Source organism: Ranitomeya variabilis, chromosome 5 (genome assembly GCF_051348905.1).
Source record: "Ranitomeya variabilis isolate aRanVar5 chromosome 5, aRanVar5.hap1, whole genome shotgun sequence".
In the NCBI taxonomy this organism is placed as follows: Eukaryota; Metazoa; Chordata; class Amphibia; order Anura; family Dendrobatidae; genus Ranitomeya; species Ranitomeya variabilis.
In genome coordinates, this window is record NC_135236.1 from 677,458,106 (window position 1) to 677,475,125 (window position 17,020).

Sequence of the window (17,020 nt, forward strand, 5' to 3'; positions counted from 1 at the left end):
ATGTGGTGGTAGAGACTATAGATTCTCAAATGTAGGGACTATAGATCATCATGGGTTCCAGACCCTTAGGGTACTGTCACACAGTGGCACTTTGGTCGCTACGACGGTACGATCCGTGACGTTCCAGCGATATCCATACGATATCGCAGTGTCTGACACGCTACTGCGATCAGGGACCCTGCAGAGAATCGTACGTCGTAGCAGATCGTTTGAAACTTTATTTCGTCGCTGGATCTCCCGCTGTCATCGCTGGATCGTTGTGTGTGACAGCGATCCAGCGATGCGTTCGCTTGTAACCAGGGTAAACATCGGGTTACTAAGCGCAGGGCCGCGCTTAGTAACCCGATGTTTACCGTGGTTACCAGCGTAAAAGTAAAAAAAAACAAACCGTACATACTCACATTCCGGTGTCCTTCAGGTCCCTTGCCGTCCGCTTCCCGCTCTGACTGACTGCCGGCCGGAAAGTGAGAGCAGATCACAGCGGTGACGTCACCGCTGTGATCTGCTTTCACTTTACGGCGGCACTCAGTCAGAGCGGGAAGCAGACGGCAAGGGACCTGACGGACACCGGAATGTGAGTATGTACGGTTTGTTTTTTTTTACTTTTACGCTGGTAACCACGGTAAACATCGGGTTACTAAGCGCGGCCCTGCGCTTAGTAACCCGATGTTTACCCTGGTTACCCGGGACCTCGGCATCGTTGGTCGCTGGAGAGCGGTCTGTGTGACAGCTCTCCAGCGACCACACAACGACTTTCCAACGATCACGGCCAGGTCGTATCGCTGGTCGTGATCATTGGAAAGTTGCAGAGTGTGACAGTACCCTACAGCGCGGTTACCCAAACACTCTGAGCAACTCCCCATTAAACAATGTTGAGCATTCGTAGATTAGGTTGGGTTACAATGTAACAGTTCCTTTGACCTATTCTTAAAGATACATTTTCATTAGACTGTTCGTTGAAGGACAATACTCCAACTGAAGATGTTCCAAAAAAGATCCTTTCAACAGTCGTTGACCTTGGCTTTTTTTGTTCCAGAGATGCACCCCATAGCTCTTCCTCAGCAGTGTCTTAATCTCTTCCACCTCAATCACCTCAAAGTACTTTTTCCAGTCCTGCCAGTCAACTGGGTAGAAGGTTTCCTTGGGAAGAACATTCACCCCCCGACAACTGTTCTTGTCCCTCAGTCTACGGGTCCCACACCACTGCTTGTAGACCCGTGTCAGAAGCTGAGGACCTTGATGGCCATACAGCCAGTAGTTGTAAGTTTTCACAAAGTCTTTCATGCTGAGCTCTATGAACTTGTGCCTAGGTTGAAAGGTGAGGAAGGCTCCGTTGACTATGTACAATGATTGTAAGGCCATCGCATTTGTGATAGTTAGTAAATTTTTGAGAATAATAAAGTCGGTGTCCAGGTAAATTCCACCCCATTTCCAAAGGATGGCCAACCGGCAGGCATCTGACAGAGTCGGGTAGTCGACCAATTCTGCGTGTCTTTCAACCTTGGAGTACCATGTGCTCAGAGGGGTATCTGAAAACAGTTTCTTGAAGTCCAGGGGAACAAACTCTACATTCGAGAAGCAACTAAGAAAGGAAATGCCAAAATTTTGAGGCAGTGATTGGTTGTTGCCCTTTAACCCATTCATCATGATGGTTATTTTTGTGTGGGGATTGGCTCTGGCTGCTGATTCCACTGCACACATCACCTGGAAGGACGGACTAGTCCTTTCTGAGGTCTCCAGGAAGAAGATGCCACCACCACTGGTTATGTTGGTTGGAGAGTTATCCGATTCGTTAGGGATAGAAGCTGGGCAGGTGACCTCTTTGGGTAAATGGTGAAGGTGGGCTTCTTCTTCTGTGTCAGATGTGAACTTTAAATACACGAAGAGGAATATAGAGGTAAGCAAACTGAAGGAAGCCAGTAACATCAACCATGACTTAAAATTCATTTTTACTCCTAAAGATAGATAGTTGGATAACATCTTGTTTTTGGTCAAATTCGAGATTTTTCTATTATCTACAAGAGAGGAAAAAAAGAGGTCAACTCACTTGATGTGGTCAGAAGAACCTGATTGTCAACTTTGTAATGATGGACATCAAAGACCCTCTACTACTTTTATGGATTTCAACAGGTTTTTTTTGGAGGGGGGTCAAGAATGTGTTTTACCATGTACTTACGTCACCTGAGGGTCTATGGATATCATAGGGGCTCTGCTATCAGCCTGAGCGTGAAGTTGTGAAGGGTTGGTCCTACTCTAGTGGACCTGACTCATCAAACCAACAGGCACCAGGTAGTCTTGTCTTGATGGCCCTGTGGGCCAAGGCACAGTTTCTCCCCTCATGATGTTTATTTCCCATCACCCAGTGACCAGTAAAATAAGGACCCAAGATCTCGATCAAGAGGCCCTTCAAACATTTCAATGGCTCCAAGCCTTGATGGCAACATTCCCATTTTTCCAAGCATGTTTTGGGGAGTGGAAGGAGATGACCTCCATATCACCTTATAGGTGGTCCTTATCCATGGGGGCTGAAGGTTTGTATCTTTGGTACCCTATGTTCCTAACCATAAAGGAAGTTGACCTTCAGGTCTTTGAAGTGGAGGGAGGTTATATAGGATCACATTGCCCATGGGGAATGGATGTAGGCCGTTGGGACTACTTTGACCAGGACCCACTAGTTCTCCATTTACCTAAACCCACTTCCTAAAAGTGTCAGTGACATAATTACCATTCTCTCTCCCCCCACATACACCTAGGGGTAGATCTTCACGATCTGGCCTTTGACCACTTTTTGGCTCGGGCATATCATTTTCAATGGTATAAGTATTAGAAGCGGAAAATGTTGACACCCCATAAACTGTTAATAGATAACTCAGGAGATGCATCTAGATAAAGATCTAAATCTACATTTCTTGGCTATGATCTAATGACGAGGGGCCGGAACTTTCTGCGTCGTGATCACATTCTTGAACTGGCGTCAAATAGGAGATTTCAGGTGAAGCAAGTAAATTCCACCACAGGACTGTAGGAGAAACAGGTTTGGCTGCAGGAAGAAGAAAATGTCATATCTGAAGTTTCTAGAAAGTTCTTGACACAGAAAATCTTTGTTGGTGGGTAGATGGTTCTGGGAGAGATCCCTAAATCCTGTGGCTCCTATAAAACCCCTGATCTGGCGGCGCTGCACCGCATACATTGTACCAATGACCTTCACTACTGTTCCTTTAAGGATTTAGTGTGGAGCTGGATGGTCCCCATGAGACACGGGGAGAGCAAATGGGGAGAGGATGGGTGGCAGGTGCGCTGTCCCTTTAAAGTAAACCCCGGTATAACGTAGGACTCCGGGGAGATCAGTTTGCTGCACAGCTTCAAAGTGAAATTCCCCAAACTGCCAACGACTTTATCATTAACCTTTCACCAATAGGAATCGCATATATATAATGAGCATATCACTGAGACATCCACATACTCTGCTCTGCTACATCCACATACTCTGCTCTGCTACATCCACATGCTCTGCTACATCCACATACTCTGCTCTGCTACATCCACATACTCTGCTCTGCTACATCCACATACTCTGCTCTGCTACATCCACATACTCTGCTCTGCTACATCCACATACTCTGCTCTGCTACATCCACATACTCTGCTCTGTTATATCCACATACTCTGCTCTGCTACATCCACATACTCTGCTCTGCTACATCCACATACTCTGCTCTGCTACATCCACATACTCTGCTCTGCTACATCCACATACTCTGCTACATCCACATACTGTGCTCTGCTACATCCACATACTGTGCTCTGCTACATCCACATACTCTGCTCTGCTACATCCACATACTGTGCTGTGCTACATCCACATACTATGCTCTGCTACATCCACAGACTCTGCTCTGTTATATCCACATACTCTGCTCTGCTACATCCACACATTGTGCTCTGCTACATCCACATACTCTGCTCTGCTACATCCACATACTCTGCTCTGCTACATCCACATACTCTGCTCTGTTATATCCACGTACTCTGCTCTGCTACATCCACACACTGTGCTCTGCTACATCCACATACTCTGCTCTGTTATATCCACATACTCTGCTCTGCTACATCCACATGCTCTGCTCACATCCACATATTCTGCTCTGCTACATCCACATACTCTGCTCTGCTACATCCACATACTCTGCTCTGCTCACATCCACATATTCTGCTCTGTTACATCCACATACTCTGCTCTGCTACATCCACATACTCTGCTCTGCTACATCCACATACTCTGCTCTGCTACATCCACATGCTCTGCTACATCCACATACTCTGCTCTGCTACATCCACATACTCTGCTCTGCTACATCCACAGGCTCTGCTACATCCACATACTCTGCTACATCCACATACTCTGCTCTGTTATATCCACATACTCTGCTCTGCTACATCCATACTCTGCTACATCCACATACTCTGCTCTGCTACATCCATACTCTGCTACATCCACATACTCTGCTCTGCTACATCCACATACTCTGTTCAGCTACATCCACATACTCTGCTCTGCTACATCCACATACTCAGCTTTGCTACATCCACATACTCTGCTCTGCTACATCCACATACTTAGCTCAGCTACATCCACGTACTCAATCATCTACTGATCTTTTCATCTGACTTATTTTAACTATTGCCAATATCAACAGTATTACATCAATCGTTGCTCTTGAAATTTATTTGAAAAAAAACAAACTGTAATATTCGTCTTGTCGCTCCCATTGGCTGCGATATCGGTGTCTGATCACTTCAGCGGTTTTATGTTTTGCGCTGATGTTTCTGCACGAGCCGCGTGTGCAATCGTATCTCCATCATGGTGTAATATCTATAATGGCCGGGTTTATAACTCATCGTCGTCTCTGTTGTAGTCTGTGACAATAGTGTCGGCATTATTTGTCTTTGAACCTTAGAAGAGTTCGTCCGTCTATACAGCCTACGTCTGAGCCTGAAACACCGGCTGTCATCAGCGCTAATTCTATTCACAAAGAGTTATTTGGGCAATGAATGGCGGTATTGTGTGGAGTATGGCAGTATTATTTATACATTATGTGGCAGTATTATTTATACATTATATGGCAGTATTATTTATACATTATATGGCAGTATTGTTTATACATTATATGGCAGTATTATTTAGGAAGTTAATAACATGATTGTATGCAGAATATATAGCAAGGGGCATGTGGTCACTGTGGTCACTGTATGGCGGCATTATTTATACATTATATGGTAGCGTTACTTGTGAGTGGTGTGGAAAATATATGTTAGGCGTATTTGGACAGAGCGGTGTCATTTATTCATTGTGTGACAGTATTATTTCAAAATATTGCAGGATATTGTAAAGTAAGGTTATGTAGAAACAATATGACGGTATTATTTATACATTATATGGCTGTATTATTTAGGAAATGAATGTCAGTGTTTTGTGGAGAATTTATTGTGGTATTATTTAGGCAGTTAATTACACTATTAGGTGACGAATATATGGATGGGGATGGACGGCATTATTTATGCATTGCATGACAGTAATATATGAACAGTGCATGGAAATATTGCAGGTTACTAGATAGCTGTGTTATGCGGGCACTGTATGGTGGCACTATTTATACATTGTATGGCAGCATTACTTACAGTAGGCGATGAATAACAGTACTGTTTGGAGGACATATTGCAGTATTATTTAATCATACTATTGTACGGAATAGAGGTGCTTCTCACAAAATTAGAATATCATCAAAAAGTTAATTTATTTCAGTTCTTCAATACAAAAAGTGAATCTCCTATATTCTATAAATTACTATACCACCGGAGATGCGGGCTGGTGGTGAGCTCCGGCCGGTGGCGAGGTTAGCGGTGGGTGTGGTTAGTGGGGGCGTGGTTATGGTAACATCACTAGTACTAGGCGACAGGTGCCTGATAGGGCCATGAGACCACTAACTGGCACCACAGGTGTCTACAATCCTGGAATCAGTGAGTGGCCGGTATATAGGGCTACAGATCCTCACTGTGCTGTGTGGTGACTTGGTGTGTATCACACTCAACATGGACCTGAGGAAGCGAAGGAAAGAGTTGTCTCAGGAGATTAGAAAGAAGACAAACATGTTAACGGTAAAAGTTCTAAGACCACCTCCAAGCAGCTTGATGTTCCTGTGACTACGGTTGCACATATTATTCAGAGATGTAAGATCCATGGACTGTAGCCGACCTCCCTGGATGTGGCCGCAGGAGGAACATTGGTGACAAATCGAAGAGATGGATAATACGAATGATAACAAAAGAGCCAGAAAGACTTCTAAACAGATTAAAGGTGAACTTCAAGCTCAAGGAACATCAGTGTCAGATCGCACCATCTGTCATTGTATGAGCCAATGTGGACTTCATGGGAGACGACCAAGTAGGACACTGTTGTAAAAAAACAAAGCTTCAGGGAGAATGTCCTATGGACAAATGAAACAAAAATGGAACTTTCTGGCAAGGCATATGTTAAATATCAATTATTAATTGAATTATTCATATTCTCAATTCTGTACTGAACACATTGCCTCTCGCTGACATTACAAAAGCTATTTATGTACTGTATATATAGCTCAGAGTATAAGTTAACACCATATAGAGAGGACTCGTGGTCTGTGGGACATATATATATTATGTCTCTTAGGAGGGTGGGGGTTGGTCACATGGGGGCTGTCACCTCCTGCCTTCACCATCATTCTCCATGGACGTCAGACAAGTCAGACAAGTCACACAAAGAATGAACAGCTGGTAGCCATGATTCTACTCCATGAAAGAAATATCACTTCCACTCCATCTCAGAAATGAAGAGGAACAAGCGCTGATAGGAACAAATGGACAATCTGTTCGTAACTATTTCATCTATTTTTATTTTTTGATGCAATGTGGTTTTTCTGTGGACAATTCAATAAACCACTATATTTTTTATGAAAATATCGTGACATTTTTTCTTTAAGAGTAACGGTGAATAGTCCTGATTAAATAAATGTGCAAAATAAGCATATTTAACATTGGCCAAGCCAGCCAGCTTTGATTTTTTTGTGCTATTTTTGCGTGGATTTCCTTCACCTTCCAGACGGGGGGAGAGAGGAGAGCTTCGCTAGATGTTGTGCAAGTTTTCAAGAATTCTACTACAAAACTTCAAGTCACAAAGATCTCACAGAACCTATGAGTAAGGAGACTTAACAGGTGCCAGATGGATTAGTAATAATAATAATAATAATCATTTTATTTACTGTATATAGCGCCAACATATTCCGCAGCGCTTTACAAATTATAGAGGGGACTTGTACAGACAATAGACATTACAGCATAACAGAAATCACAGTTCAAAACAGATACCAGGAGGAATGAGGGCCCTGCTGCTCGCAAGTTTACAAACTATGAGGAAAAGGGGAGACACGAGAGGTGGACGGTAACAATTGCTTTCGTTGTTCGGACCAGCCATAGTGTAAGGCTCGGGTGTTCATGTAAAGCTGCATGAACCAATTAACAGCCTAGGTATGTAGCAGTACAGACACAGAGGCTATTAACTGCATAAAGTGTATGAGAACATGATGCAAGGTACCTGATTATGTTTTTGTTTATTTTTTATTTTTTTTGAATGGGCCACACAGGGATCGTTAGGTTAATGCGTTGAGGAGGTAGGCCAATCTGAACAAATGAGCTTTTAGGGCACGTTTAAAACTGTGGGGATTGGGGATTAATCATATTAACCTAGGTAGTGCATTCCAAAGAATCGGCGCAGCACGTGTAAAGTCTTGGAGACGGGAGTGGGAGGTTCTGATTATTGAGGATGCTAACCTGAGGTCAGTAGCGGAGCGGAGGGCACGGGTAGGTTGGTAGACTGAGACCAGAGAGGAGATGTAGGGTGGTGCTGAGCCATGGAGTGCTTTGTGGATGAGGGTAGTAGTTTTGTACTGGATTCTGGATTGGATGGGTAGCCAGTGTAATGACTGGCACAAGGTAGAGGCATCGGTGTAACGGTTGGCGAGGAATATGATCCTAGTAGTTAGTAGGTCATTAGAGACTTTAGTGAGGGCAGTTTCAGTAGAGTGTAAAGAGCGGAAGCCAGATTGAAGAGGGTCGAGAAGAGAGTTATCTGAGAGATAGCAGATAAGACAGGTCTATAATTAGCGGCACAATTTTGGTCGAGGGAGGGTTTTTTAAGTAAGGGATGTATGATGGCATGCTTAAATGAGGATGGAAAAATACCGTAAGTGAGAGAAAGGTTGAATATTTTTGTTAGGTGAGCGGTGACAGCCGGGGAAAAGGACTGGAGGAGATGTGACGAAATGGGGTCACTGGTGTGTTGTGAAATTGGATTTTGGGCTCCCCCGGTGGCCACTGGTGGAATTGAACTGGTGTGCATCATCCCCTCTGTTCACCTGTTTCCATCAGGATGTGGGAGTCACTATTTAACCTTGCTCCTCTGTCACTTCCATGCCGGTCAACATTGTAATCAGAAGCCTTTCTGTGCATGTTCCTGCTGCTAGACAACTCCCAGCTAAGTTGGACTTTAGTCCTCGTTTGTTTTTGCATTTTGTTCCAGTTCACAGCTGTAGTTTCGTTTCTGTGTCTGGAAAGCTCTTGTGATCTGAAATTGCCACTCTGATGTTATGAGTTAATACTAGAGTCTTAAAGTAATTTCAGGATGGTATTTTGATAGGGTTTTCAGCTGACCATGAAAGTGCCCTTTCTGTCTTCCTGCTATCTAGTAAGCGGTCCTCAATTTTGCTAAACCTATTTTCATACTACGTTTGTCATTTCATCTAAAATCACCGCCAATATATGTGGGGGCCTCTGTCTGCCTATCGGGGAAATTTCTCTAGAGGTGAGCCAGGACTATATTTTCCTCTGCCAGGATTAGTTAGTCCTCCGGCCGGCGCTGGGCGTCTAGGGATAAAAACGTAGGCAACGCTACCCGGCTACTGTTAGTTGTGCGGCAGGTTTAGTTCATGGTCAGTTTAGTTTCCATCCTTCCAAGAGCTAGTACTCATGTTTGCTGGGCTATGTTCTCTTGCCATTGAGAACCATAACAGTTTGACCGGCCAAAAAGGGTTAAATTAATTGACAGAGAAAGGAGAGATAAGAGAAGTCTGCTGAAGATTTTTTTTTTTTTTTTTTTTTCCCTTCCCTTCAGTTCTGAGTGTGCTTGTAATTGAATCTCTTGCAAGTCTGCCTATATTGCAGCCTTTCTCTCTCTCTCTCTCCTTCTAATCCTGGAATGGCTCTGTGTTCACCTGTTTAAAATGGATATTCAGAGTTTAGCTGCAGGTTTGAATAATCTCACCACGAAAGTTCAAAATTTACAAGATTTTGTTGTTCATGTTCCTATATCTGAACCTAGAATTCCTTTGCCTGAATTTTTCTCGGGGAATAGATCTTGCTTTCAAAATTTCAAAAATAATTGCAAGTTGTTTTTGTCCCTGAAATCTCGCTCTGCTGGAGATCCTGCTCAGCAGGTCAGGATTGTGATTTCCTTGCTCCGGGGCGACCCTCAGGATTGGGCTTTTGCATTGGCTCCAGGGGATCCTGCGTTGCTCAATGTGGATGCGTTTTTTCTGGCCTTGGGGTTGCTTTATGAGGAACCTCAGTTAGAGCTTCAGGCGGAAAAGGCCTTGATGTCCCTATCTCAGGGGCAAGACGAAGCTGAAATATACTGCCAGAAATTCCGTAAATGGGCTGTGCTTACTCAGTGGAATGAGTGCGCCCTGGCGGCGAATTTCAGAGAGGGTCTCTCTGATGCCATTAAGGATGTTATGGTGGGGTTCCCTGTGCCTGCGGGTCTGAATGAGTCCATGACAATGGCTATCCAGATCGATAGGCGTCTGCGGGAGCGCAAACCTGTGCACCATTTGGCGGTGTCTACTGAGAAGACGCCAGAGAATATGCAATGTGATAGAATTCTGTCCAGAAGTGAACGGCAGAATTTAAGACGAAAAAATGGGTTGTGCTTCTATTGCGGTGATTCAACTCATGTTATATCAGCATGCTCTAAGCGTACTAAGAAGCTTGATAAGTCTGTTTCAATTGGCACTTTACAGTCTAAGTTTATTCTATCTGTGACCCTGATTTGTTCTTTATCATCTATTACCGCGGATGCCTATGTCGACTCTGGTGCCGCTTTGAGTCTTATGGATTGGTCCTTTGCCAAACGCTGTGGGTATGATTTGGAGCCTCTTGAAACTCCTATACCCCTGAAGGGGATTGACTCCACCCCATTGGCTAGTAATAAACCACAATACTGGACACAAGTAACTATGCGGATTAATCCGGATCACCAGGAGATTATTCGCTTTCTTGTGCTGTATAACCTACATGATGTGTTGGTGCTTGGATTGCCATGGCTGCAATCTCATAACCCAGTCCTTGACTGGAAAGCTATGTCTGTGTTAAGCTGGGGATGTAAGGGGACGCATGGGGACGTACCTGTGGTTTCCATTTCATCATCTATTCCCTCTGAGATTCCTGAATTCTTGACTGAATATCGTGACGTTTTTGAAGAACCTAAGCTTGGTTCATTACCTCCGCACCGGGAGTGCGATTGTGCCATAGATTTGATTCCGGGTAGTAAATACCCTAAGGGTCGTTTATTTAATCTGTCTGTGCCTGAACATGCTGCTATGCGAGAATATATAAAGGAGTCCTTGGAAAAGGGACATATTCGTCCTTCGTCATCTCCCTTAGGAGCCGGTTTTTTCTTTGTGGCTAAGAAAGATGGCTTTTTGAGACCGTGTATTGATTATCGGCTTTTGAATAAAATCACGGTTAAATATCAATATCCGTTGCCACTGCTGACTGATTTGTTTGCTCGCATAAAGGGGGCCAAGTGGTTCTCTAAGATAGATCTCCGTGGGGCGTATAATTTGGTGCGAATTAAGCAGGGGGATGAGTGGAAGACCGCATTTAATACGCCCGAGGGCCACTTTGAGTATTTGGTGATGCCTTTTGGTCTTTCAAATGCCCCTTCAGTCTTTCAGTCCTTTATGCATGACATTTTCCGTGATTATTTGGATAAATTTATGATTGTGTATCTGGATGATATTTTGATTTTTTCGGATGACTGGGACTCTCATGTCCAGCAGGTCAGGAGGGTTTTTCAGGTTTTGCAGTCTAATTCCTTGTGTGTGAAGGGTTCTAAGTGCGTTTTTGGGGTTCAAAAGATTTCCTTTTTGGGATATATTTTTTCCCCCTCTTCCATCGAGATGGATCCTGTCAAGGTTCAGGCTATTTGTGATTGGACGCAACCCTCTTCTCTTAAGAGTCTTCAGAAATTTTTGGGCTTTGCTAACTTTTATCGTCGATTTATTGCTGGTTTTTCTGATGTTGTTAAACCATTGACTGATTTGACTAAGAAGGGTGCTGATGTTGCTGATTGGTCCCCTGCTGCTGTGGAGGCCTTTCGGGAGCTTAAGCGCCGCTTTTCTTCCGCCCCTGTGTTGCGTCAGCCTGATGTTGCTCTTCCTTTTCAGGTTGAGGTCGACGCTTCTGAAATCAGAGCTGGGGCAGTTTTGTCGCAGAGAAGTTCCGATTGTTCCGTGATGAGACCTTGTGCCTTTTTCTCGCGTAAATTTTCGCCCGCCGAGCGGAATTATGATGTTGGGAATCGGGAGCTTTTGGCCATGAAGTGGGCTTTTGAGGAGTGGCGTCATTGGCTTGAGGGGGCTAGACATCAGGTGGTGGTATTGACTGACCACAAAAATCTAATTTATCTTGAGTCCGCCAGACGCCTGAATCCTAGACAGGCGCGCTGGTCGTTGTTTTTCTCTCGGTTTAATTTTGTGGTGTCCTACCTGCCGGGTTCTAAGAATGTTAAGGCGGATGCCCTTTCTAGGAGTTTTGAGCCTGACTCCCCTGGTAACTCTGAACCTACAGGTATCCTTAAGGATGGAGTGATATTGTCTGCCGTTTCTCCAGACCTGCGGCGGGCCTTGCAGGAGTTTCAGGCGGATAGACCTGATCGTTGCCCACCTGGTAGACTGTTTGTTCCTGATGATTGGACCAGTAAAGTCATTTCTGAGGTTCATTCTTCTGCGTTGACAGGTCATCCTGGAATCTTTGGTACCAGGGATTTGGTGGCAAGGTCCTTCTGGTGGCCTTCCCTGTCTCGAGATGTGCGAGGCTTTGTGCAGTCTTGTGACGTTTGTGCTCGGGCCAAGCCTTGTTGTTCTCGGGCTAGTGGATTGTTGTTGCCCTTGCCTATCCCGAAGAGGCCCTGGACGCACATCTCGATGGATTTTATTTCAGATCTTCCTGTTTCTCAGAAGATGTCTGTCATCTGGGTGGTGTGTGACCGTTTCTCTAAGATGGTCCATTTGGTTCCCCTGCCTAAGTTGCCTTCTTCTTCCGAGTTGGTTCCTCTGTTTTTTCAAAATGTGGTCCGTTTGCATGGTATTCCGGAGAATATCGTTTCTGACAGAGGAACCCAATTCGTGTCTAGATTTTGGCGAGCATTCTGTGCTAGGATGGGCATAGATTTGTCTTTCTCGTCTGCTTTCCATCCTCAGACAAATGGCCAGACCGAGCGGACGAATCAGACCTTGGAGACATATTTGAGGTGTTTTGTGTCTGCAGATCAGGATGATTGGGTTGCTTTTTTGCCTTTAGCGGAGTTTGCCCTCAATAATCGGGCCAGCTCTGCCACCTTGGTGTCTCCTTTTTTCTGTAATTCGGGGTTTCATCCTCGATTTTCTTCTGGTCAGGTGGAATCTTCGGATTGTCCTGGAGTGGATGCTGCGGTGGAGAGGTTGCATCAGATTTGGGGGCAGGTAGTGGACAATTTGAAGTTGTCCCAGGAGAAGACTCAGCTTTTTGCCAACCGCCGGCGTCGGGTTGGTCCTCGGCTTTGTGTTGGGGACTTGGTGTGGTTGTCTTCTCGTTTTGTCCCTATGAGGGTTTCTTCTCCTAAGTTTAAGCCTCGGTTCATCGGCCCGTACAAGATATTGGAGATTCTTAACCCTGTGTCCTTCCGTTTGGACCTCCCTGCATCTTTTTCTATTCATAATGTTTTTCATCGGTCATTGTTGCGCAGGTATGAGGTACCGGTTGTGCCTTCCGTTGAGCCTCCTGCTCCGGTGTTGGTTGAGGGCGAGTTGGAGTACGTTGTGGAAAAAATCTTGGACTCCCGTGTTTCCAGACGGAAACTCCAGTATCTGGTCAAATGGAAGGGATACGGTCAGGAGGATAATTCTTGGGTGACTGCCTCTGATGTTCATGCCTCCGATCTGGTCCGTGCCTTTCATAGGGCTCATCCTGATCGCCCTGGTGGTTCTGGTGAGGGTTCGGTGCCCCCTCCTTGAGGGGGGGTACTGTTGTGAAATTGGATTTTGGGCTCCCCCGGTGGCCACTGGTGGAATTGAACTGGTGTGCATCATCCCCTCTGTTCACCTGTTTCCATCAGGATGTGGGAGTCGCTATTTAACCTTGCTCCTCTGTCACTTCCATGCCGGTCAACATTGTAATCAGAAGCCTTTCTGTGCATGTTCCTGCTGCTAGACAACTCCCAGGTAAGTTGGACTTTAGTCCTCGTTTGTTTTTGCATTTTGTTCCAGTTCACAGCTGTAGTTTCGTTTCTGTGTCTGGAAAGCTCTTGTGATCTGAAATTGCCACTCTGATGTTATGAGTTAATACTAGAGTCTTAAAGTAATTTCAGGATGGTATTTTGATAGGGTTTCCAGCTGACCATGAAAGTGCCCTTTCTGTCTTCCTGCTATCTAGTAAGCGGTCCTCAATTTTGCTAAACCTATTTTCATACTACGTTTGTCATTTCATCTAAAATCACCGCCAATATATGTGGGGGCCTCTGTCTGCCTATCGGGGAAATTTCTCTAGAGGTGAGCCAGGACTATATTTTCCTCTGCCAGGATTAGTTAGTCCTCCGGCCGGCGCTGGGCGTCTAGGGATAAAAACGTAGGCAACGCTACCCGGCTACTGTTAGTTGTGCGGCAGGTTTAGTTCATGGTCAGTTTAGTTTCCATCCTTCCAAGAGCTAGTACTCATGTTTGCTGGGCTATGTTCTCTTGCCATTGAGATCCATAACAGTGGTGCAAGTGGTTGGGCGAGAAGATGCAAGGAGCCTGATTACTTCTTCTTCTGTAACTGGTTCAAAGTCAGAGAGTGAACTAGATGCAGTGGGGGAGGGAGGACAGTGCCTGGTATGAAGAGATTGGGAGATGATTTCCTGTCGAATGTGGTCAATTTTTTCTTTGAAGTAATTGGCCAGATCGTCAGCGTGGAGATCTGTGGTTGGGGCCTGCTCTCTTGGGTTGAGTAGGGACTGGAAAGTGTCAAAGAGACGTTTAGGGTTATTGGACAGCGAGGTGATGAGGGTGTTGAAATAGGTTTGTTTGGAGAGGTGAAGGGCAGAGTTGTATGTTTTTAGCATGAACTTATAATGGATGAAATCTTCGGGTAGATTAGATTTTCTCCACAGACGTTCGGCGCACCTGGAGCACAGCTGCAGAAAACGTGGATTGACAAGTAGTAGGAGTACTACAAGTGCCAGACGTGCTGAATACAGACGTGCTGAAGACAGACGTGCTGATGACCAGAGCCCAGCGTTGTCCAACAAAGGAACTACGAGCTGAGATATTTCAAGGTAAGAAACATGGATTTAATTAATTCATATGCTAAGTCAAGTCAGCTGGAATTTTTATGTCTAGGTGAAAAGCCTAAAAACGTAGAAATATTTTGGCTTAGCCTATATGCAGAATGCAAAATAGAAAATCTAAAGATAGATTCTAAGCTAATATCCAGAGAAAAATTTATCTTCACAAGTTCATTTCAGAGAAATGCAAAAATGACCATGTAAAAATAGTATCAGATGATATTACTGATGTTCCCAAGATTGTCTGTAATGTGGAGAGTGAACAAGATGTGACACCCGTGTCTGTAATGGCCACTCAAGGTGACCTTGTGTCTCATGATGGAAAACAAGATGGAGGAAACGTAGACATGACAACTGACAAAGATGATGTACAAGGAACAGATGTACAAGGGCCACTAAAAATAGAAGACGACTCAGAGTCCCAACAACTCCTTCAAACTAAATCTAGAAAAATCTTGTTAAAATTATGCAAAATCATTCCTGCATATGATGAAAAAATCCATGTGTGCAGAAATTCAGAGATTTTTGAGAGTTTTGCTGATAACTTTAATTTGACTAATGAGGGGAAAAATCAGTTGTTTAAAATGTGGATTCCAGTAACTTTTTCCAAAAGGTTCTCATTAAAAATGCAGAATGATGATGAGTTCCATGAAGAAATGACTGATGTAGAAAGATTAAAAATTTTGACATTCTGTGGATTAAAAGAAAATTATCCAGATATTGATATTCTTCTAAAATTAAGGATTGGCCGGAAAGAATGTACTTTTACATTCATGTCCATATTTGAAAGGTTGTACAAAACTGTCATTACAAATTTCAGTAAACAATCAATGATAAATTGTTTTGTAAACAAATTTGGATTCCTAAATTCTGCATCTCGTGTTATTGCGTCACAAAAAGATTCTTTATTTGAATGTGCGCAATCCCTTGATTTTTCTAGAAAACATGAGAATTTTGAAAGGAAAATAAATTATACTAAGTTTTTGAAAACAGACATAAATAAATCTTATCAGAAGCCAAAATCAAAATTTCCAAATCTGAGTTATTCCCAAAATCACATCTATGAAGCGCGAAGAAAATTACATATTTGTTATAAACCCTATCAAATGATTGAGGAGTCCTCCACTGAAGCTGCTCTGAAAGGGTTAAAAGCTGAAGGTTCAGATCTGTCTGTAAAGATGGCGGAAATTGACAGACAGAAACAGGTGAGTATAGGGGGTGAGCTGAACACTCCATTATCACAGCTCTTCAAAGAATCCATAGGTCTAAAAATGGCAATTTTGAATAGAGGTTTTCAACAAATTATCGACAGATAAATTTTGGTTTAGGAATTTGCTAAAAATGTAATTATATTATATGATGTGTAAAGGAGTTATACAATGTATTATTTATGAATATGTAAATATTATATTCATATAGTATACAGTAAATACTGTAGCATATTTGTATAAGTAGAGATTATATTAACTGTATTTTTATATGTATAGTGAAATAATTAAAATTTACTCCAGTAATAATATTTAGAACTACATTAAATACATATATTAAATATATACCTATGTATAAGATATTTTAATAATTTTTTTTTAAATATGAAATTAATCTTTATCTTTTATTTTTCCTTAAAATTTTCATTTCAAAACAGGAATTGATCACAAAAAAAAAAAACCTCTTACGTGGATTTATGTCTTTATTTACACAGGAAGTTCTAATAACTGCATGATTTTATATATTTAACACTTAAGAGAAAAAAAGACAACTAACAATCTAAAATTTGCGTACTGTGATTTTTTCCTGTAACAATCTAAAACTTGTTTTTTTTTCCTTTGCATGGTACTAATATTTTTTTTTTCACTGCATGGTGCAGTGAACGTAACGTAAGAGTGAATAACGTGGAATGTGTATGTGCAGTATGAGAGAGGCCTCATGGTATTCTATGAAATATTATTTACTCAACATATATTTCTATATTTCTTTAGTAATTATTATTTTTTGATTTAGTTAATAGTGAATAAGTGCAATCACACATCAATATGGTTTATCAAGAAAATCTACATTTAGAATAATTTTTCCAAAAGATAATTTTATGATATTCAGTGTTTTTTTAATGGTTATACATTAAAATGGTTATACAATATAATTATTTTTAATTTTTGTTTTTTACATATGAATTTTTTCATAAAATAATAATTTTTGGTAATAAGGGTGTTAAAATGTGTTTTTGATCCTGATTACACCATCACATTTCATCAATACCTCTTTTTCACACATTTTAATAAAGAAGAAATATTAATAAGGTACTATTGGGTGTAATAACGTTAAGTATTATAAAAGTCATTTTTTTCTCTAATG

The 17,020-nt window shown here is 42.6% G+C and overlaps 1 protein-coding gene across 2 annotated transcripts in view; it reads right to left on the reverse strand.

Moving 5' to 3' along the window:
* Positions 1-552: 552 nt before the first annotated feature.
* The window catches only part of A4GALT (alpha 1,4-galactosyltransferase (P1PK blood group)), a 43,964-nt gene continuing 27,496 nt past the window's right edge, over positions 553-17,020 (reverse strand). For both annotated transcript variants that reach the window (XM_077261397.1, XM_077261396.1), the window contains exon 2: positions 553-2,015. In XM_077261397.1, the coding sequence (XP_077117512.1) occupies positions 928-1,980 (1,053 nt within the window). In that variant the 5' untranslated portion in view covers positions 1,981-2,015 and the 3' untranslated portion in view covers positions 553-927. The remainder of the gene's footprint in view (positions 2,016-17,020) is intronic.